This window comes from Branchiostoma floridae, chromosome 1 (genome assembly GCF_000003815.2).
Source record: "Branchiostoma floridae strain S238N-H82 chromosome 1, Bfl_VNyyK, whole genome shotgun sequence".
In the NCBI taxonomy this organism is placed as follows: Eukaryota; Metazoa; Chordata; class Leptocardii; order Amphioxiformes; family Branchiostomatidae; genus Branchiostoma; species Branchiostoma floridae.
In genome coordinates this window covers 24,102,433-24,125,786 of record NC_049979.1, presented here as the reverse complement: position 1 = coordinate 24,125,786, position 23,354 = coordinate 24,102,433, and the positions used below count along the sequence as shown (strand labels likewise).

Below are 23,354 nucleotides of genomic sequence, written 5' to 3'. Positions count from 1 at the left end.
ATTTTTACTCGTGACGTAAGGCCAGACTGTTTCAAGACTGCCCATGACGCACGTACCACCTGATTTTGGCGCAGAGTTTGAAGGATCCGTCCCCATCTTTTAGCATAAAGGGAATGTCATGTATGAATCTATCAATAACCTTGATGTGACTTTGAGGAACAGCAAAGCAGAAGAATACAGGTTCACGTAGTGAGGCGTTTGATTTATCACCACGTCTGTCCCGTTTCCTACAACTGACAGTCCTTGCCACAGCCGACCACATCAACATTTCTTCTTCAATCAAATCTGCCTTCCTCCCCACATTTAAGAAAGTATGATAGGCTACTAGATCTACAGCAACCTTAATGTCATTTTTTCTATAACGAACCTCCCTAGTTGCATCTCCGAAAAGTGACGCCTGAGCAACAACAAAAAAAAGAATTGGACACACAGATTTGACGTAAAACGTAGCGTTCAATAACGTGACTTCGATGTAACAATATAACAACAACGACGGAAGGCCAGGTTCCCAACTTCATCTTCATCCTAAACTTCACTCGGGCTTCTTTCCAGAAGTTTCTATCGCGGGCACCTTGAAACATCCCTCTACCACGGGATTGGTCGAGTGACGTCGGAGGTAAAGGGTCAACGTGCTTGAGCACAGTTGGATTTGGGGGTCAGCGTCCTACAGCTTAAAACTGTTCGGTCGCATTGACCTTCAGCTTGGTGATTAATTGATCCTTTTGTGGTTAATCAGCAACTTTGTAAGAATCCGCGGGAAATTTTCAACAAACCAGAGATACTTCTATATTGAATTCTGCAGGAAAACGGGGAGAAGTGCTCGCAAAACGGGGCGCTTGTATATTTATTGTATAGAAAAGCGCCGAGTCATGTGAGGGAAGTTCACTTGCGGTCAAAGCGCGTTCGCCAGACATTTTGAAATCAGATCTTTGAACCATTGTACTACTGACACGGAAATGCGAAGCAAATATTCAGACACTACGGTACTACTAGAAAATCACAGTATTCAGGGCTACTGTCCACAAACGAATAGCTTGAAACTGTTAATTCATGAAGCATAATAACGTTTAAGTTAACGTTAAATACAGTTTGTTGACAATGAAAAACATAATATTCTAGTAGAAGATACGAGAATGTTTTACTCAACGTTTCGGGAGGAATAGAGACAGAATAGGGCGAGCTTGTTTACAAATATTCTTACTAGATTAGTTGAATAAAATATTTTGAATAAATTTTTTTATCTCCAAGAAAAATGGAGGCATTGTTTTGGTTGTGTGTGTGTGTGTGTGTGTGTGTGTGTGTGTGTGTGTGTGTGTGTGTGTGTGTGCGTGCGTGTGTGTGTCTGCAGTCTCTCTCTGTCACTGTGTGTGTGTGTGTGTGTGTGTGTGTGTGTGATCCGTATATTTGTGGTCAGCATAAGACTGTCTGGATGGGTTGTAATGATATTTGGTAAGAAGATTGGGAATGGGAAAACGAAGGTTAATGTCAATTTTTGCCAAAAGAGGAAGAGACGTACATAATGAGGTGTAATTTACGCAACAAAAATATTTGTTTTCCATAATTAATGAGGAAAATGTTTTCCATTATCGTAATCAAATCCATGTAAAGTATATAGTTTATGGCAGGTGGAACATTAACAAATATTCCAGTTTCTAATCCACATAATCAAAGCAGTAGTGCCACATCATTCTTATAACCTGAGTCCAGCGCTGAAAATCGTAGCCTGGTAACCAGACGTATCAGGCTCATAGTCTCTTCTGTCCTCTCTGCAAATACCATCCACCTGCAGTATTTGCGGAGAGGGCAGAAGAGACTCGGAGCTATAATACGGCTATATACCAGTAGAAAATCGCGAATCATCCCAAAGAATATATAAACACCGCCACTCCAGAAGCTAATGTCTGCGAAGGAAGCTACCGAGTATGGCGTATGGGGTTGTATCCACAACAAGACTAATGCTTGACATTAAAAAAGGATCAGAGGACTTAAGTCTTATGCAGGGCTATATGCTGCATTATCTGAGGATATCGGATGAAGTTTTAGAAAACACACTAAACCCCACAATAAGCCCCATGTGCACTCATGTTAGCAATAACGATCTTAGAATTTATTTTGTAGTTTTTAGTTGACCGTACCGAACTGTCGCTGTATTTTCAGTATAAAAAGTACCTGCCCAACATTCCTGGTATGGAGGCTAAGTTGAACAATGATTCATTTACACCCAGCAAAGGTGCAGGGAAAAACGGTCGCAAAAAAATCATATCATTGGGAAGTTAGCATTTTGCTACTTTGCATAAATCCTGAAATGATGGTTTCTACTTACATTAGCTGGATAGAAGTTAGACTTGTTAGTAGTTGTTGCACAGCCTCTGACAGTCAGGTCGTCTGCAATCAACGATCAACGCCTATCTCTGTATCTTTGGCAACCACCCCAAGTTCGGTCCAGACAAAGGTGCTGGCGTCTCTCCTTTTCAGGGATGCCCTTCTTGCTTAGCCATCGCCAAACGCGACTATCCCGAAAATTAATGCTACGCACCATACAATCTCTACCGGTGGCCTCGAGCTCTGGTCCAAATGTGGGCCAACGTACGTATGTGAGTCTGTTGATACATTTAGGTAACCTCCATTCGTATTCGCGTGCCGGTCACTCAGCAATCAACTTCTGTGGGAAAGTCCCAGAAGATAAGGAAATCGCCTATTTTGATTTCATAATTTTGTCACGATCACGAAGTACGAAACGCTTTTGTGTACATCCCTGGAAATGTATATCATCTAATCAACAAGCCATACTAGTATGTATGGTCACAAATGAAGTCATGTACCGGCTGAAAACTTTAACAACTTATTGGCATGATGAGACAGGACTGTGAACTATATCAAAACACTGCCACAGGGTATTAAATATATAACTATTACATTATAATTAGATGCCTTTATCTGTCCTCAAACGACAAACTTGTGTTGAACAGCAAGCTGTCCTACTCTCCAAGCCGCGGTTAGACATGAGGCCACAGCAAGTAAATCTTATGGATGACATCCGCGCGCTCATTAATTTTAGCCTGATTTCAGAAAAAAAACAAGATTTTTTTTCTTCTTAAGGGAAGCCCGGATAGACGAAAATGGGTAAAGGTTGTGTTGTAACCTAATCATTGAATGTAGAATTGACACTAGAGACTCTGTAGCATTGACTGTAGTTGCAGAGGTGCAACCCGATAGATAGTTGTAAAAGTGGCACAACTATGGAAGCTATGAGTGTAGTTGCCAACATGGTTAATGATACCAGTCTACCACACTTGTGTCACTCTAACTACATTGCTGCACTTCTTAAATACAGGAATGGATGTCTTGTTGGCTGTGATGCCATATTTTGTCACTTCAAGTCTTGTTACAACGTCTATTTTGAAAATTTACCATCTTGTTTTTTTGCCCATCTTGTTTTTTTTTCGCCCTATCTCATTATTTTTGCAGTCTGCAGAGGATGTCATCCATAAAATCTACTTGCTGTGGCCTGACTGGCGGATACGAATTAAGAAAACAGCGCAAGATTGAAACATGGGAAAGCCTGACATAAACGCCTAAACATGTCAAAACAGCCGGAGCCGAACCTCTGCTTGGAGACTACGTTGTCGGGATCCTGACTATCCATCACAATTATAATAGTAATTGGTAATTTAACCAATGGTAGCATTAGCGGTTCGACCTATGCGAGAGCTCAAGTGACTTTGTCAACTTTTGCATGTGTATTGATAACTCAATTTACGCCCCGCCAAAGCTTACTGATTTTGCCCGGTCAACGACCTGGAGGGCAGTGCGTAATAACTATACATTTCAAGTCTGGCAGCTGGTGTTGGTAATGAGTCAATGACCTCTATCATCGCGCCAGGCAGAGATGTATTGTATGGCTTAAAGGTATTATTTGTATACCTGCACAACATGTTTGACAACATCACGTTAAATCACATGTGCTGTCTGACAGTGATATCTCGGTTCTGTTCAGAGGATCTGAATATGACTACATTTTCTCTGACAGACAGACAGAGGGACTGACAGACAGACAGACGGACAGATAGACAGGCAGACTGATAGGCAGACTGACAGACAGACAGACGGGCAGACAGACAGATAGACAGACAGACAGACAGACAGGGTTCTCTTCCATCTTTCTCTCTCTATATAACGCTAGTTCACCTTTACTCGTCAGCCCTGTTTTAATCCGTTACTTTTCATAACCCATCTGTCGGTAAAAATCTAGCTCCGGTATGCAAATCCTACATGTAAATCTAACATAACGCATGTATGTAGAAAGATAACGATTGCTGTTATAGTCCTCTTGCCACCGTTCGATGACCGTAATTTACACCCCACCAAAGCTTTACTACTAGTACTAATTTTGCCCGGTCAACGTCCTGGAGGACAGCGCGTAACTATATAACGTTATCAACTATATTTTCAAGTCTGGCAGCTGGTTTTGGTAATGAGTCAATGACCTCTACCGTCGCACCAGGCAGAGATGTATACGTATTGTATTGTGTAAATGCTTTTATATACCTGCACAACATGTTGACAACATCACGTTACATCACATGTGCTGTTTGACAGTGATATCTGGGTTCTGTTCAGAGAGGATCTGCTATGACTACATTTTCCATTCCCTAGCCTGTTGGAGGTATATGAAAATAATTGTAAATTGAAAACAAGAGAGATAGACAGAAGGGCTGACAGACAGACAGACAGAAAGACAGACAGATAGACAGACAGACAGACAGATAGACAGACAGACAGACAGACAGGGTTCTCTTCCATCTTTCTCTCTCTCTCGATATAACGCTAGTTACGTCACCCATCTGTCAGTTAAAATCCAGTAAAAACTATATAAATTCTACACATAAATCTAACGTTATATAATATGTATGCATATAGATAGATAACGATTGATGTTATAGGCCTCCTGTACATTTTTACACTCATACAGAGCACACATTCTATAAATATTCCATAGCTATGAATATTTAATGTAACGTTACCAGACGACAAGGTGAAAATGAGGTGGGTCAACGAATGTATGTAACGTCATTGATTAATCAATATTTATCATGCCCTTGATGCTGGATTTGATGACAGAGATCTTGGCAGCCAGCTGTTCAATCCTAAGAAATGTGCTTGTTTCTTTCCTTTCAGGGGTGATGACATTCTTGTTTTTAGCCAACGCCAAACGCGGGTGTTCTGGAATTATTGTGCAAGGCTGTAACGTTACCCAATACCCACCATAAAATCCTGTCCGAATGACCGCTAGTGCGAATAGTGGGTGTACGTGCCTTTAATAGGGTCAACGTGCCGCAGGGCAGTTTCTACTGCTGAAACATAAGTTAACTTTCATTTGTATTCTTGTGGTCGCGCGGCAACTACAGTCTGTGGGAAAGTCCCAGAAGATAAGGAAATAAATGGCAATTTTTCAATTTCATCAGGAAGCGCGTATCAGTAGACCTCATGCCTCATGTCATGGAATGTATAGCAAGTCAACTTGCTATACGATATGGTCACAACTAAATGCACAAAAATGATTTTAGAAAGTAGTTGCAAACTTTTGCCGTGAAAGAAAGATTGTATGAAGACAGATAAAAATGTGAACTATATCAGAACAAGAGTTCAGAGACCTCATACCTACATTGACTATTAAGACCTTTTCCTTTTTAGAAATCTTATTCAAATGTGTTCAACCAGGTCACAAGTATGAAATTCCAATCATGAATTACTAAGGAATTATGACATTTTTGCACCAATTATGCGAATGAAGACCTTATTTGCGTAATTGATAACATTAATGTTGCACCTTCCCTTATATAACATGCATTGAAGTCTTCTTATGGAAAACGATGAAATAATTATGTCAATCATGTTGTTGCTGTTGTTGTTGTTGTTCTCGTTTAACGTCCATTTCTTCGTTAGACATGGTCTCAATGTGCTGCTCACTACGTGATATGTGTGTATGTGTGCGTGTGTGTGTGCGTGTGTGTGCGTGTGTGTGTTTGGCTTATATAATTATAGGCAAGGCTACCACACTAATGTCACTTTTAATTAATAACATACAACTTCACTCAAAGGCACCACACTAGTGTCACTTCTACTCAAGGCTACTCACTAGTGTCACTTCTACAACTTAATTCAAGGCCACCACACTTGTGTCACTTCCATCAGTGCTACTCACTAGTTTGACTTAAATAATCCTACTTAAGGCTACCGCACTCGAGTCACCTCAATTTCATTTAAGGCTACCACGCTATAAATGTCGCTTATACAACTTCACTCAAGGGCACCTACACTCAATATACCACCCTGGTGTTACTTTTACAACTATATATACATATATACATATTTAAGGTTACCATACCACACAACATATAAATTGTCACTTCTACAACTATATTCAAACGTATATGATATAACTTTAGTAGAATGTTATACATTGATTTCCCCGTAGTTGTCTCTTCATGCCAATCTAAAATTACTAAAGCTTGCAGCTTGTCTGCAGCAACATCCTCATGTATGTATTTGTGACCATGTCCTATGGCTAGTTGATTTACAATCCATGGGATCTATTCATGAGCAAAAGTGATACGCTTGTCTCCAAGCAGACGCATCAGCTGGATGAAAAAGAGAAGAATTTGGCCAAGTAGGGACATATAAGTTGTCATGGGATTTCAGTTAGTCTTTTGCAGTCTATCCAGCTATCCGCCGGCCGGTCAGATCACTCCTAGGCCAATTAACTCCTACCAGACTTTTATTCCTAACGTGGCCGCAAAGTACGTCCCCTATTACTATTATTCGGTCAGGCCGGAGTCTGGTAGAGACTACGATACGCGCTTCGTGCCAAAATTATGAAATTGGAAAAGTCGATGTCCCTCAGGGACTTTTCAACAGAACACGGACCGCGACCACAGGAATACAAATGAAGGTTACCTATATAAATGTGTCAGCGGAGACCGACCTGCGGCACGTTGCACTCATCCACTATTGGCACTGGAGGTCACACGGAGGGAATGTATGGTAGGCACATAAATCATTTAGGATCGCCGCGTTTGGCGAGATGAAAGAGAAAATGAGTACGGTCACAGACATAAATGGGTACACTCATCCAGAACGCAAACACTCTATAAGTATTGAATATTCTATAAACCCCAGCTAGACGGCAAGTTGAAGATGAGGCGGGTCAACGACCCAGAGGACATTGTCAATTAAATGGGCCTACTGTGGCTGTGCGAATGGGACGTTGTCTTTAATCGATATTTCTTATGCCTTTATATATAGTAACAAAGATCTTTCCGAAATTCTTGCAATTGAGAAATTTCAAAAGGACAATGTATTGTTTGTTGTTGACATTTGGTATTTTTTGCTCCAAAGCGTTCATGGTTCAAGCAAAGGTTTTTAGTATTTCATATCGCTTTTGTATATTAGCCGATACGACAATAACTAACGTTTCCAAAATGTAGTTTTGGCCGGATAACTCCTCTGGTGTGCTATCTGTCTAGCTGGCCGATTTCTACTAGTTCTAGCGACATGTGGAGCCTGATAGGCTTGTCGACAGAAAGGACTCGCATTGCTGGTGATTGCTATGGATGGTTGTGTTGTCCCAAAAGCAGTGGTAAAGAGTTATACGTGCTGTTCAAACGGCTCAAAAGAGACACCCTACGGCTGACTGCAGTACTGCTACCGAAGTATGGAAATATTTAGTGCAGTACTTCAGTCAGCCGTAGGGTGACTCTTTTGAACCGTGTCAACTACGCATGGTCGGCAGAAACAGGTGTCAAAACAAGAATAGATTTGTGACTGATTCAAAACATTTTCAGTAACATATTGGCTAGAGGTCATCCATAGTTGATTAGAATACAATCAGACAAAAAGAGTTAACAACTTGGTCTTGGCCAGTGCTTGATGTTTATGATATTCTCACTCAGATAGAATAGAATGCGTCATCATCACCAACTGTCTTACCGAGGCAAGGTGTGGTTATCTCATTACCATCATAATCATGAAGATTTCTATTTAAAAAAAAGTGGAAATAATATCCATGAGTTGACTTGATTTATCTTCATCACATACAAAGAAAAATGAATATATTTAGTGAAGTAGTGAATATAATAAAACCATTGCAAAGGCTTCGACATCCTGACTATTAGATAGTGAGAGACATGGATACAATGTATGTAGGGGGTACTAGTACTACTAGCAATTTATTACCGGTAATCCTCCATTGGCATGATGCTTTTTGTATTAATTGGCTAATACATGTAGTGTAATAGTGTGACTTTGCCACAGCTCGCCCTTTCAGTCAAGTACACTGGATCACATGCTCTTATCCATAAAGTGTGTTGGGTTCTTTAACACTGAAGCTCCCCCTTACATGGGGAAGACATTTTAACATCCCTTTCTGTATGGCCTGACCAGCACGTGACATCACAATACATTGTACTTCGATCTAGTAACAAAATACACAAAAATGTAGCTACAAGCTATGATGATAACATACAACAAAAGCGATAAAAACACCAACACCCCACCATGTCAAAATGGACACTGACACTACCACTACAGCTACTTTGGGTCAATAACACTTGCTACGATTGGTGGGTAAAATGTCTTCATCAGCAAATCGCATGACCTTTCACATTTGTGAAATATATTGAGGTACCAATGTCCTAACATGTACAACTTACAATTTCTAGTGTTTCGAATTAGAAACATATTACAACTTTTTACTTCAAATATGTCAGGGAAACACTGAATGAGAAAAGTATAACACTGTGTGTAACATATAGATATTAAGTTTTCAAAATTTTAGCGCAGAACGTTATAAGTCATTGACTTATCCGTTATCGTAGAAAATTGTGGCTGCACAAAACTGAGAACTCAAGAAGATGTGTTTATATATTTCTTTGGCAATCAACCATTTGCCTGAGAGGTATTAAATGTTCTATGATATGTTTACAATACAATCTAGACCCATGGTTAAGTTCTTTTGGATACACTGTACTGATTACATAATAAGACACTGTGCTTTACATATACATGTAGAAACTGTGAGTTTGAGGTAGTCTTAAGTATCAGTCTCCTGCAAGTTTCTCACAAACATTTTGGCAACTGCACAGGAGGCCGTGCCTGCACAGTGCAGGGACATTTCCTCCCAGCCTCCCTCGTAGCTCCCACTGTACCTCAGCAACGGCAGGTCGTCACGACCTCCATGCCCTGACCTCTCGCCTCCGACAATGTACAACTCTCTGTGCAGAACAGCCAATCCCGGGCAGATCCTGCCCTGGGGAAGGGGAGGGCCGGCCTGCCATTGGTTCTCGTGCGGGTTGAAGATCTGTACTGCGGGCAGACACCCTCGGTTGGGGCCGAGGAACTTGAACCCTCCAGCGACAACTATTTCTGAGTCGAAGACAGCTGCACCAGGAGAGGACATGGGGATTGGGACACTTTCGTAGACGCTCCACATGTTTTCCCCCGGTTCGTAACAGAACGAGTGGGTGGGGGGCCTGCCTCCAACAACGAACAGTTGGCTTCCCAGTGTCACCACGCCGTGTTCAGATATACCGTCGGGCATGGGAGTTACGTACTGCCAGGTGTCGGATTCAGGATTGTACCGTTCTACAGTGTTCAGGGTGCCGCTATATCTGCCGAAGCTGTCGTACACCATGCCACCCACAGCGTAGATGTACCCCTGCAGGAACGCCATCCCAAAGCTGGACCTCCCCTCCAACATCGGCTGTCTCTCCTCCCACCTGTCCAGGGAATGTTGGTACTTATACAGAGTCCTGACCGACACGTCCGAGTCAAGGTCCTCCTTGTACATCGTCCCTCCGGCCACGTAGATGTCGTTGTCCTTGGTCACGACCACGGCGGGATCTTTCAGCTTCTGTGGCAGCGGAGCTAGGAGGTAGGCACTTTCACTCTGAACATCAAAAGCCATGCCCCTGCTGTATTCCTCCCCAAGGTCGTCTATGGTTTCAGCCAACGTCACCAGCAGCTCTCTCCTGTCCATTCCCAGCCGATCACGTCTCAACTCTTCAGAAACAACTTGTAGCTTGGGAGAAAGTTCTTCCTTTGACCCAACACCATTGCTGTGAAGTTTCGCACTACTGTCACCTATGAGTTTCATGAATTCTTCACACTTAGACACAACGGGGTCCTTACACAAGACGTCTGATACGTATTCTTGGCTGAGCAGCTCATGGCGGACATTCTTCAGCACGTTCCACGCGGTATCACCCAGGTTCTCTTCATCGCTGTGCTGCCATTGGTGGTGATGAAGCCACTGCAGTACCGCCTTACACAGCTGGTCTTCGCTCTTGACGTTCAACTTGTCGCTGGAGACGATGTCATTGACCTGCTGCCAGGACAGCTGTAAAAACTCTTCCGTCCTACTGACGCTGGTGAAGTTGATGTTCAGCACGTTACGTGCCGCAAACATCAGGTCGTTGTGATCAATAGCCTGGGCGAAGAAGTACACCCCGAGGCAGTTTGTCTTGTCCACTTTGCTCTGCATGTACGTCGCACACGCGTGGAACAGGTCCAGCATCTGGAACATGTTGGCCGCCGACATCAGCTCCTGAATGTTTGCCTCGCTGAGCTCCACCTGTCCCGTGTACACGTACCTGACGACGAGGTCAACCGCGTCCTTGCTGACCCCTTGTAGCCTGATGCAGTCCTGTTGGGTCTCCGCGAAACCTTTGCTACAGAACATGGCCTTGAAGTAGGGGCTGGCGGCGGCCAGGAGGAGCCTGTGGCAGGGGAACTTGTGCTCATCAACAAGAAGGGTGACATCGACCAGCGCCTCCTGACTGTGCATGTCCGACAGCTCCTTCTGCATCACTGACCAATGGTGGCTGTTCTTGTGGACTTTGCCTTGTGGTGGGTTTTCATTGCCGCCTGTGGAAAAAGAAGAACTACAGTTGGAATATATCCATGCACATATTATACACTATACAGGTGCTATTGAGCTAGTAGACTACTGTATGTAAGAAAGATAGAATTCATTTCAATGCGAGCGATTGCTGTTGTTGTTTTTATCCGGGGTATTCGACTGTAGATAGGATTAAAAATTGATATCTAAATTGGGAGATCAAATTACTGGTTGATTCGTAAATCAATCTTTTGCCAAACACCTGCTTTTTGCCTACCACTGCATCACCATGACATCATCTTGATCACTCGTAGGGCAGAAACCTCTGTATAGTGTGAGCACCATTATATTCAGATGATGCCATGGTTCTAACAATGAAATCCTAGATTTCTAATAGTATAATGCTCGAAATGTTATATCTTATATAAATAGTAATTGAAGGTCTCAACCAATGTGAGCCTTTCTGTCATATTAACAGTGAACATGTATTCTATATAAACAAACTTTGAGGTGTTTTTCACTTAATAAAACAATGGCTTTGAACTGTTTCCAGGTGACATGACCACCCAAGAATGTAGCTTCAATTGTACTTTTAGACCCACCAGATGTGTAGTCAATAATCAAGTCTAGCATAAATGATAATGGACTCATTGGACTGTGAGGGCATATTACTCTTAATGCATGAAAAGCATTGTGATTTGGTTTGGTATCAGAAAATTGTTCCAAAATTACAATAATGTACCCCTTTCAGTTCCATTACACATGAAAATCACTGTGATTTGAATTGTTATCAGAGTATTTTTTCCCAAATCACTCTAATTTAGTCTGCTTAGCTATCTAAAAAGAGTGTATTTACTGGGAATGCAGATGACACACCTGTCCAATAATGCCCGTATAAGGACTGGTTATCATCACTTAAGGTCATTACATGTCATTATCTAAGCTATACTTAAGAGCCCAAATCAGGCAGAACTTTCAGAAAGACAAAATAATGATGACTGGACTCCGCATGACAATGAAGTGCAAGGAAACAAAAGGTGTACTGGTAGAAGAGGATGTGTGTGGTACTGTAAAAGGGGAAATATTCAAGGTGGTTTTATGTTCGTGATTTTCACACCAACACAAATTAAACATTTCCACCATACACAGTACAACCCTACATGGTACATGTAGTTTCAACCACAGCATTTCCCTTCTACTACGAAATTAATTACAGCATTTCCCTTCTACTACGAAACATTTCCTGGCCTTTTACAGTATTCTATGATTGGGGGTGGAGAAATTTGAAACATCCGGTGCGGTGACAGCATTCCCCCTGGGGACAGAATAATTTGGGACAACACAAAGCAGGGGCAACACCTGTAATTATGACTTCACAACACATCCTAACTTGTGTGTTTGGCTGGAATAGGTCAGCAAGCTGAAATATTTCTTTCTCTTTCACGTCAATAGATAGAAACACGGGCAAGTTGTATACACAAGTAATATTTATGAGAAAAACTTGGTCGGACATGATACGGTCACAAATATTAACGGTTCTTTGTCTCTGTGATGCCTCACATTATGCCAGATGTGAGTGCTCTCCAAGCAGAGGATAGGCCTGGCTGTTTTTTTTTAAACTTTTATCTATTCATTTTTATCGGGCTTTCTTTTTTGTAATGTTGACAATACAAGATACAATACAAAATAGGAACCCGATAAAAAAAAGTTTAAAAAAACAGCCAGAGCCTAACGTTAACCTCTGCTTGGAGAGAAAGGAAAAGGGAATTCCACTTATCAAGGACGTTATATCACTGCTGTTATTGTACTACGACTCTTTTATATTTCGCACTGTTGTGCATAGATAACGTTACTTGAAATAGATAAATAAAATACTGAAATTATAAAAACATGTAGTAAGATTTCATTAAAAAAATCATTTGATAAAGCTTTCTGTATATAATATGACACCCGTTTTCACTACCAACGAAAACCATCGACATATATGATATACAAATGTACCGACACCCATACCCACCCGGCCCTTCCCACTACCGAACCCACTCACCTGAAATAGTCGGCGCTGTGTGCCAAGCGAACGCCATCGCACAACAGAGTTAGGGATATACAGAAGTACAGGTGCTGACGAAGGCGTTTTCTAACCGCAACTGACGACTGTGGAGTCACTTCTCGATCTCCCGTGAATCCAGGTGAACTGAGTCAGCTAACAGCTGACTTCCGGGATTATGCCCCTCCTCCAATATTACGACACTCCTTTGCATATTTAAGCCCGTGCAGTCGCGCCACCTTGCGATAGTTACATACACAACAGATGCTGTTTTCCAAGTCGTCACATTGGGATGCGGCTTTCAGGTACACGAAAGTATGCATCTAGCGTCAGTATACAAGCAGTACGGAGGATAGCCAAGATTGGTTAAGAGCTTCTATCACCTGACACTCCACACCGCGTCAACGTCAGCATCACACAACAAACAGTACTCTCAAAGTTTCAAGTCTCATATGACTAACATAAATCCCTGAGGAAGAATTAAAGTTTGGCTCAGTTGCGGCATGATTTGCAAATCTGTGTATTTGTGACGACCTGACACTTACACCGCAAAAATTAAAGGATTTGCTCTTACGATATCAGAAGGCAAGTTCAGTAAGGACTTAAATGTATAGATTGTGTATAAACACACTAAAATGTATTTGTTAGAGAGTAACATTACCATAGATAAGCAGAGGCTCTATTCTACACATTGTAGAATATATTTTCTTATGTTCTTTGATACAAAGCAAAATATCATGAATTTGCTTCCAAATGCTTCTGAATGTACATGTAGTTATCTTTCTAGTCAATAGATACATAACATATGATAACTACTTAAGCGTTACGGTAACAGTACCAGAATGTCAAAAAAGAAAAAGGAAAAAATTTACTCTAGTTGATTGATTGCCACTGGTACTGGTCTTCAGAGTGTTTGTCCTTTTCACAAAATTGCATCAGATCTGCGTTAAATTACTATCTGGTTGTAATGGCTCAAAATCAAACCCTACTTATACTTCTAAAGTTACCAACATCAAGAATACATGCTTGTGGTCACTTACGAATAATAGAAAAAGTGGACTTAAACAAACAAAAGTCTTCATGCAGAACAGATATTATGCTATTAAAATTTCAACACATAATTTTGCAAAGAGCAATGGCAAGACAGAGGGTAGGAAAAGTCTACTAACTACCCTTTCATCAAATCACAATGAAGTGCTAAACTTTCCCTATATTGTCATCACAAATTCTTGTCAAAGTAGAATCAAAAAGCTTTTGTGTACTGCTGCATCTTGTAAATGCACAAACGATTGATACTAAATGGTTTTCACTATAGTATCAGATCTATTTATTGTCGAGATGGTTTCCAATACAACTTAAGTAGCTGCAAAAATGGATTAATCTCAGTGACAGGAATTACACTGGATGTTTCTTCATTCCAAAATATAGTCAAGGTCTCCTGCTCATCTAATTATATTCAGTTTTCTTTGCCAATGTGCTACAGGAGCAGAATCATCAAATGAAATGTGAACACACATTTTCCTTGAACCAACTAATGTAACAACTGCTTTCATACAATGTAGAAATGTGGCTTTAAACATATAATGCAGTTCATCCGCAATATTTGAGTATTGTGATGCAAGAAGCATGGTTTAGCCCCTTGTCCATGGTTCCCACATGACAGAGTGACTGGCTGTCTGGATCAAGGCACATGACATCAGTGCTTTCTTTTCTACCGGCAAAGCCTCCAAAGATGTGAACCTTCCCCTTGAACACAGTCATTCCACAGTCCTTTAGAACACCTGATACTACCTCACTCCAGACACCACCATCTTCACTGGGCCTGTAACAGTAAATGGATGCCTGTATCCCAGCCAGGTAGATGTGACCATTTAGGACTGTGGCAGTCACATGGTCAGCTATACCAGGCATGTCTCTCATGGACTGCCACTGTGAGTCTCCTGGGCTGAAGCGGTACATGGTAGATGTTTTATCAGCTAACCAGAGCCCACCCATCACATATATGCTGTTGTCCAACACTGCAGCTGCATGACACCATCTTGGCTGTGGGAGAGGAACACCTTCAGTCCACTTGTTCTGTCTCCGGTCATTGACCTCAACTGATGCTAGATGTTGACAGGGAGATGTGGCAATGCCACCAATTGCATACACTTTACCATATAACACTGCCAGTCTGTGATTGTACCGCTCCAAGCTCAACTTAGCAAGCCTGGACCAGGAGTCCAGTTCTGACTGGTACAGCAACACATCCTTGCCGACAGACATGACAATGTCACTTGTGCCCAGAACAGCCACAGGAAACGGATGGTAATTTTCCTGGATCATTTCAGTCATAGGGATCCAACTTGAGCTTGATGGCTGAGCAGAGTAGGTCATTGTGATGGGGGAGAAGTGTTCTCTATTCCTCATCCCTCCAATGACCACTACTGCCTCCCTCAGACCGCTGGCATGGCGGGGACGGGTGCGAGGTGACTGGATCTCTCCTGGAAAGTGCTGGCATCTGCGAGCTTCTGTCATTATATCCTGACAAGAATTCATTATGGCTCTGTCGCTCTCTACATTCTCAAAGAAGTACTGCTTGTCCATGAAGGGGAACCTGACCAGTTCCATCAGCTCTTTCATGTCCTTATTCCTTTCATCAGTGTCGTGGTTAATCCATGTCATCACTGCTGTGTACACGACTTCTTCTGTAGCACTGAGGTCATCAGATGAGATAAGTGTGATGAGTTGGTCCTTAGTCAAGGAAAGAAACTCGGGTGTTTTGCTGACTGTTGCAAACTCCTTCAAGGCATACAGTATTGCTTTCTTCTCCAGGTCTGAGCAGGACAACATGTTGCCCATGTGCATCATCTGAAGACAGTCTTTGGCACTCAGGTTGTTGGAGATAAAATTCACACAAGCATCACGGACAGGTTGAATCTGGAAAAAGTTGGCCCCTTCTAGCAGTTTCACAGCATTGTCCTGTGTGATGGTCACTTTCGATGTGTACGCGAAGTCAACAAGAAGCTGCAAGGCTCCGGGGGTGACTTCATGTATAGATACTTTGTGCTCTTTGCTCTCAAGATGTCCGTTACAGAACATTGCACGGAAGTATTCACTGCAGGCAGCCAGAACGTTTCGATGGCATGGAATCTCTTTTCCAGAGACACAAAGGACAACATCTGTCAGGAGGTTGTCAGATCGCAGTTCCTGTAAACCCTGCAAGAGGGAGCCAGCATGTGGATTGTGGCAGAAGTCGAATGATGCCTGCGATCTCTGTGCCTCTGCCATCATTCCTCAATCCTGCAAAACACAAGGACTTATTGATCATTTACGGTCAGGACATTCGATTAGTAGTTAATATTCAAATTAGCAGATCAACTTACAAATTGGGATATACTAGTAGATTAGCATTTTGTCATCTGCTTACTGTCTGCCATCATCACTGCTACATCATTGCATCTAATGTCATCTGCATTTGAAGCAACTAAGTAAATATGCAAGACTGTTCTATAGTTGGGTTTACAGAGAAGGCAGTACGACTAGCGCCTAGGCTACACTTTCTGGCGGTGTATCAAGTGTAAAATAGAACGAAATGGAAAACAAAATGTTAAGTACAGAAAGTGAGCAATAGAACAAAAGGAACAATAAGGAACAAAATGCAACAAGATAAAACAAAATTGATGGGAATATAAGTAAGAGGTACTCTGGGCAGCAAATGCACCTACAACATGTTTAATTTTGACATTTCGCGGCTCGTTCCCAAATGCTAAAAGCTCATAATCAGGAGGAATCAAAGGAAGAATGCAAGATTGAACGTTGCAAAGCTGCTGAGACCATGCATGCGGCATATCTGCATCTGCACTACCGTGTAGCTAGACGTCAGTGGGGCCCCAAAAAAGGGGGGCACTAGCCCAGCCCACTAGTCCACTGACCCCATCTATTCCAGAAACCTGGCACTCCCATCTTTGGAGAACAGAAACCACTCAAACACAACAACAATACTGTAATCTTGCCTCATTGAGGGTAAATTCTGAAAATGTATATAAATCGATACCTGAGACACACTATTAATTGCATTTGAGTCATTACTTTCTTATCTAGATTCCGTTTCCTTGTATTTAGCTGATGTCAAGAGAATAATTTGGCCGCACAAACACAAAAGCTCCGTATAAAATCAATTTAGCATGTTACCTATTGTTATGCATTTTGTACTTTAATCCTTTCACAAATGTAACCTTATATTCCCATCAATTTTGAATTTGCTTCATATTTCATTCCATTTTTTTTGTGTGTTCTATTTCACACTTTCTCTACATTCCATTTCGTTCTATAACAATTAACATAATCGTTCATTTCGATTCGTTTCGAACTTCCTGTACATTCCATTTCGCATTTTCTCTGAACTTTCCATTTCATTTTGCACTTTTGGTACACCCCTTTCTGGGCCCCAATGGTACTAGCATACAGGAGTCAGCCCACCTGCCGGGCCCAGCCTTTTCCGTAAACCCGTCAAAATGCGTGAAAGCTTTTAGTTTTATACTAATACCAGAGCTGGTCCTATCATAATTTTACGGGACGTTGTGGGGTTAAAGATCTATCACATCAACTTGTTTTGCATTGCAGGTTTACAAAGAAACTTTGGAGGCTATTTTGAAGCGACATTTTTCTGTGTAGGCAAATTTGTTGGCATAAGGGGACTGTCTTGTTAGTGAGGAAAGTAGCACAGCTAGCACAGTATGCCTTCTTTATAGTACATGTAACTGTTACAACAAATGTTACGGAAATGTTGATAAGGGAGCCCTACAACAATTAACTTAAGTTGTCTCCTACCTCACCCTGCTGAAGTTCAGCGAAGTCAACGGGTATTTCGATCTGGAAATAAATAATCCAGCTCTTCACCGCGCGCCCGCGTCTTGGCTTCGTGATCAGCGTCTCACGCCGTCTGGCCAAGCACAGCTGGAATCAATAAAAAAAGCGCGGGAAGTTCCTGGAAGTTCAAAGGTTATACCTGGGATAGTTCAAATCATGTGGGGGTGGCAGTGTGTAATATTTTATGGTTTGCTGAAAGAGCTGGGCTGTGCACGATATATTAAAAGAACCTAGAATTATTTACACAGTAAACTATATAGAGCTGACAGGCCTTCCACTTTACTTCATGCTATTCAATCATTCTGGATTTTCATCTTTTTCATCTGCAGCCTTCAAACTGTAACATCAGGTCATCAGTGCAAGGTGGTTGAAAAAAGACCTCCTTGATCAGTGGTAGCAGCTACCAGCCTTGCTGCTGCCTGGTTAACACTTGTCACAAGTGGAATGTCATGCACTGTTTGCATTTTCAATGAATGAAATGAAATAAAACCTCATTCAGTCCTTGGTCTTCTTTGTCTTTAGCATTAGGCATTAATTTTTACGAATAGGTTTGCCTCTGACTACCTTTTTGACTGTACGTGTTCTCCTCCCTTCCCTGCTCTTTTCTTCCTTTTTTTTACTATATCATCTTGCTTCTTCTTTGATGGTATCTCAGGGGGCACTTCTACATTACAGAACACAGTATACTAAGCAAAAAGGTCATGAATTCGCTTCCAAATACAACTGCAGGCAGTAACTTTCTATTCTCCAGATATAAACTCACACATCACACAATGCCTTTCTCAAACACAACTTTCTTTTTGTGATTTTTCCCATGATCACATTCCTTGATGTAAGAAAACTAATAAAACAGTATGTTTTAAGAAAACTAACACGTTATAAGATGACGGCTGTATCTAAGTTCCATTCTTTCTATACTTTTAAGTTAATTAACATGCAGTCGGTGCTTGTCTTGAATATGTTTGTCCTTACAACAACAAAACTCTATACTTCAACTTGTTACCTACTTTAAATCACTATCTGGTTGTCATGAATTGGGCCCGTAACCCTTACTCCAAAAGTTACCAACAATGTTGGTTTAATACCATCATCCCAAAATACATTCTACATACTAACTTCAAATGAAAAATTGAACTTAAAGCCATGAACACAAAGAATATGATGTAAGTGTAAGAAAAGTCTAACTTGTATCTCATCAAGTTGGCTGATAAAACAACAATACAAAACTTTTTTTCTATGTTGTCATCACATTTTTGATGTTGGCATCAACAATGCAGGAATCAACAAGCTTTCATGTTCTTCTAATAAGTTTTATTCTTGGGTTTGTAACAAATATAACTACAAATATATGTGAAGGAAACTAAATCATGTTGATAAAAGATACTAAAAAGCTTTTCAATATATCTCAACTTAATATGTTGATACAGCAACTTTCACTATCTGGTTGTCATGACTCAGAATTGGGTCCTACTTACTCTAAAAGTTGCAAACAAGGTTGGTTACCAGCATCAGATAATACATGCTGGGCGTACTAATTTCTACAAAAAAAGGAGACTTAAGGTTAACAAATTTAAACATAAGGTTAAAGGTACTATACTATAAAGATTTCAACACATCATTTTCACAGTTTGCAATGAACAAAGAGTAAGGGCCCTCAAGGGAGTAACAAAAGTCTAACTTGCATTTCATCAAATCGGCCAATAAAACATACCATAGCCAGGTCAAAAACGTCTTTTCATATGTTGCCATCAAATTTTCTATGTTGGCAACATCAGGCAATACATAATGCAGGAACCAACAAGCTTTTATATATTTCTATGTTTGTTATACACACATACATATTAAATGTTTACTAAGGAAACTAAAAGAATTGGATAAAATATACTACAAAGGTTTCCAACAGAACTGACTATAGAGTAGAACAGGGTTCTAGCCAGCACCCGTCCTTCCGTCCTTTGACGGAATTTTGAAGCTGGGGACGGAAAAAAGTTTTTTCCTATTCTGTCCTCTGTGATGGACAAAAATTGATATGTAAACTAAGATATAATAAAACTGTTTCCCTAAGCTAAATGTGTAATTTTTCACCAAAACAGATGACGTTGAACAACTTGGTCTACCAGCAAAATTTACACCTCAAAATGCAGGAAATAGCATTTCAGAGGGTCTAGATTTCATACATTTCTGGGGAACATGTTCAGACCCCCCTAGAAACGTTGCACAACCTCTTGTACCTTGGGTGCTTGATAGGATTCAAAAACGAGGGGACGGAAAATGATTTCAGGCTGGCTACAACCCTGGAGTAGAGTCAAAGTCCTGAGAAACTCTCATCTTGCAGAAAGCTACCCAGAATGTTGCTTCAGTCCAACAAATAGTCTTGTAAGATCATTATGTCATTACATGCAAATAAACAAATGTCATGTTGTCTCCTATTGATATCATTCCTTTGTCGCTCTGCCAAGGTGCTACAGAAACAGAATCATGAAGTAATGCATGAACACACATTTTTGTCAAACCAAATGATTTTGGACCATTCATGAGTCAAGTAACTGCTTACATAGAATGTAGTACCAAAATGTGTCATGAGGCTGCTGTCAACAATTAATGCAGAGCAGTCCTCAGTACATCAGCAATATTTAAGTATTGTGACGCACGAACAGTTGTAGAGACCTTTGGCCATGGTTCCCACATGCCTGAGAGACTGGGTTCCTGGATCAAGGCACATGACAGCTGTACTTACTTTACCAGTTGTAGTATCATAGCCTCCATAAGTATATACCTTCCCACTGAACGCAGTCATTCCACAGTCCATTAGAACACCTGATGCTACCTCACTCCAGAGACCACCATCTTCACTGGGAGTGTAACAGTAAATGGATGACTGTACCCCAGCCAGGTAGATGTGGCCATTTAGAACTGTGGCAGTCACACGTTCACCTGAACCAGGCATGTCCCTCATGGACTGCCACTGTGAGTCTCCTGGCTTGAAGCGGTACACAGAGGCTGTCAGCTCGTCTTTTGCATTCAACCCACCCATCACATATATGCTGCTGTCCAACACAGCAGCTGCATGACAAGACCTTGGTTGCGGGAGAGGAACACCTTCAGTCCACTTGTTCTGCCTTCGGTCATAGACTTCAACTGATGATACTGGTTTATCATGTCCACCTTTGCCACCAATTGCATACACTTCGCCATATAACACTGCCAGTCTGTGACTGTATCGCTGTAACTTCATCTGTGCAAGCTTGGACCAGGAGTTCAGTTCTGACTGGTACAGCCACACATCTTTGCCAACACTGGCAAAAGACGTGACAATGTCACTTGTGCCCAGGACAGCCACAGGAAATGGACTTTCAGAATCTTCAGGTAGCTCAGTCATTTGGATCCAAGTGGACCTTGTTGGGTTTGCATTGCAGGTCATGGTGATGGAACTGGATTCATGACTGCCTCCTGTATTCTCATTTGAATGCCCTCCAAAGACCACTACTGCCTCCCTCAGACCGCTGGCATGGCGGGGACGGGTGCGAGGTGACTGGATCTCTCCTGGAAAGAGCTGGCATCTGCGAGTTTCGGTCACGATATCCTGACAAGACTTGCGTATGGCCTCATTACCTTCTACATTCTCCAAAAAATATCGCCTGTCCATGAAGGGGAACCTGACCAGTTCCATCAGCTCTTTCATGTCCTTATTCCTCTCGTCAGCGTTAAGGTTGATCCATGTCATCACTGCTGTGTACACGACTTCTTCAGAGGCACTGAGGCGGTCAGATGAGATAAGTTTGATGAGCTGAGCCTTAGTCAAAGAAAGGAACTCGGGTGTTTTGCTGACTGATGCAAACTCCTTCAAGGCATACAACCTCGCTCTCTTCTCCAGGCCTGGGCAGGACAGCACATTACCTATGTGCATCATCTGCAGACAGTCTGTGGCACTCAGGTTGTTGGATATGAAAGTCACACAAGCATCACACACAGGTAGGATCCGGAAAAAGTTGGCCCCTTCTAGCAGTTTCATAGCATTGTCCTGTGTGATGGTGACTTTTGACGTGTACGCGAAGTCAACAAGAAGCTGCAAGATACCCGGGGTGACTTCATGGATAGTTACTTGGGACTCATTGCTCTCAAGATGTCCGTTACAGAACATTGCACGGAAATATTCACTGCAGGCAGCCAGAACGTTTCGATGGCATGGAATCTCTTTTCCAGAGACACAAAGAACAACATCTGTGAGTAGGTTGTCAGATCGCAGTTTCTGTAAACCCTGCAAGAGGGAGCCTGCATGTGGATTGTGGCAAAAGTCGAATGATGCCTGCGATCTCTGTGCCTCTGCCATCATACCTCAATCCTGCGAAACACAAGGACTTATATTGATCATTCATCCTCAATTTTGTTTCAGTAAATATGCAAAACCGTTCCATAGTTGTGTGAGAATGCTGTACTTATTCCTGTGAAACACAAGGACTTACATTAATCAGCTATACCATTACTACGTATAGCAGCTAAGTAAAATGTAAGGCTATTCCATAGTCAGGTCTACGGAAAATTCTGGGCCCAGTCCCTTGGCTGCCAGGCTACCTTTTGTGGGCCCAGGGTATGCAGGCTAGTCATCGCAGGCTTGGGCCATGCCCATCATTTCCGCAAACCCTTCCACTCATATATTAAACGTCCTTGGTTGAAAAAATTTGTGGGAAAGCTTTAGTTTCATACTCATTTACCGGACATTGTGGGCATATAGATCAATTACACCAAGTTTGGAGGTCATTTTGAAGCGACATTTTATGATAAACAGCACAGTAGAGCAAGATTCAAGGAACAGATGGGGACTGTCTTGATCTGTCTTGTCAGTCAGGAAAGCAGCACAGTATATTCAAAAATCGTCACCGACACTTTGAAAAGGAAGACTTACAATTATATGTCGGTAAATACAGTAACGTTAGCTGTTTCCTACCTCTCCCTGCTGAAGTTCAACGAAATAAATGGGTATAATTTTCAGTCGGGAATCCTGCACACGTGTGGCGAAGCACAGATGCTGTCAGATCGCAACTGGAAGCAATCAAAAGTTGTTGGGAGTTCAAAGGTCATTCTTGGGATAGTTCAAATCATGAAGGGGGGGTGCAGGTATAAAACAGCAGTATTTTTTTCTTGGATTTGGTATCACACCAAATCCAAGAAAAAAAATTTTTTTTCGTCGTCGATGGTCGTCGCTATGTTAGATTTGACGCCATGCAGGTGTCATCTCCTTTCCGGCTAGAATATCAGGATTACTAATCTATTTCGTGGGATGCTGGAACATTACTAGCGTGGATACCAGACCCCAGCCCGGGTCCAATCTAAAAATTATGACCAATTATCTATCGTGTAGGATAGATATTTTTGAGATCGGGCTGGGGTCTGGTTTCCACGCTAGAACGTTACGTATTAAAGTTTCTAACATTAACGTAAAGCGTTGCCAGGACCCCCCATGCAGACCTTCGTATAGCTTGATTTCAATTTGTAGATTATCTTTACAATCTCTTTAATCAATGTTACATTACAACCACATATTATAGCGTTAGAATATGT

The 23,354-nt window shown here is 41.7% G+C and overlaps 2 protein-coding genes across 5 annotated transcripts; both read right to left on the bottom strand.

Moving 5' to 3' along the window:
* Positions 1-7,912: 7,912 nt before the first annotated feature.
* Positions 7,913-13,121, bottom strand: LOC118417162 (kelch repeat and BTB domain-containing protein 8-like). The gene is made up of 2 exons (XM_035822585.1): positions 12,945-13,121; positions 7,913-10,923 (listed from the first exon to the last, which is right to left on the bottom strand). The coding sequence occupies exons 1-2, from the start codon at positions 12,979-12,981 to the stop codon at positions 9,092-9,094; spliced, it is 1,869 nt and encodes a 622-aa protein (XP_035678478.1). The 5' UTR covers positions 12,982-13,121; the 3' UTR covers positions 7,913-9,091.
* A 335-nt stretch (positions 13,122-13,456) lies between these two features.
* On the bottom strand, positions 13,457-22,883 carry LOC118417179 (kelch-like protein 24). Of its 4 annotated transcripts, none has more exons than XM_035822634.1 (3): positions 22,741-22,861; positions 17,757-17,882; positions 13,457-16,226 (listed from the first exon to the last, which is right to left on the bottom strand). In XM_035822634.1, exon 3 carries the CDS (start codon positions 16,215-16,217, stop codon positions 14,535-14,537), a length of 1,683 nt encoding a protein of 560 aa, XP_035678527.1. In that variant the 5' UTR covers positions 16,218-16,226; positions 17,757-17,882; positions 22,741-22,861; the 3' UTR covers positions 13,457-14,534. The 4 variants fall into 4 exon arrangements, with proteins under 4 accessions (XP_035678527.1, XP_035678544.1, XP_035678536.1 ...); XM_035822651.1 differs by having other exon boundaries at positions 17,762-17,882; XM_035822643.1 differs by lacking the exon at positions 22,741-22,861 and having other exon boundaries at positions 17,741-17,764.
* Positions 22,884-23,354: the final 471 nt, after the last annotated feature.

Bases quoted from the DNA above. Each gene is read 5' to 3' on its own strand.
- LOC118417162 (XM_035822585.1), bottom strand. From the start codon at position 12,981: ATGGCGTTCGCTTGGCACACAGCGCCGACTATTTCAG. The intron at 10,924-12,944 runs GTGAGTGGGTTC...CTTTTTCCACAG, and splicing joins CACAGCGCCGACTATTTCAG to GCGGCAATGAAAACCCACCA.
- LOC118417179 (XM_035822625.1), bottom strand. From the start codon at position 22,128: ATGATGGCAGAGGCACAGAGATCGCAGGCATCATTCGACTTTTGCCAC.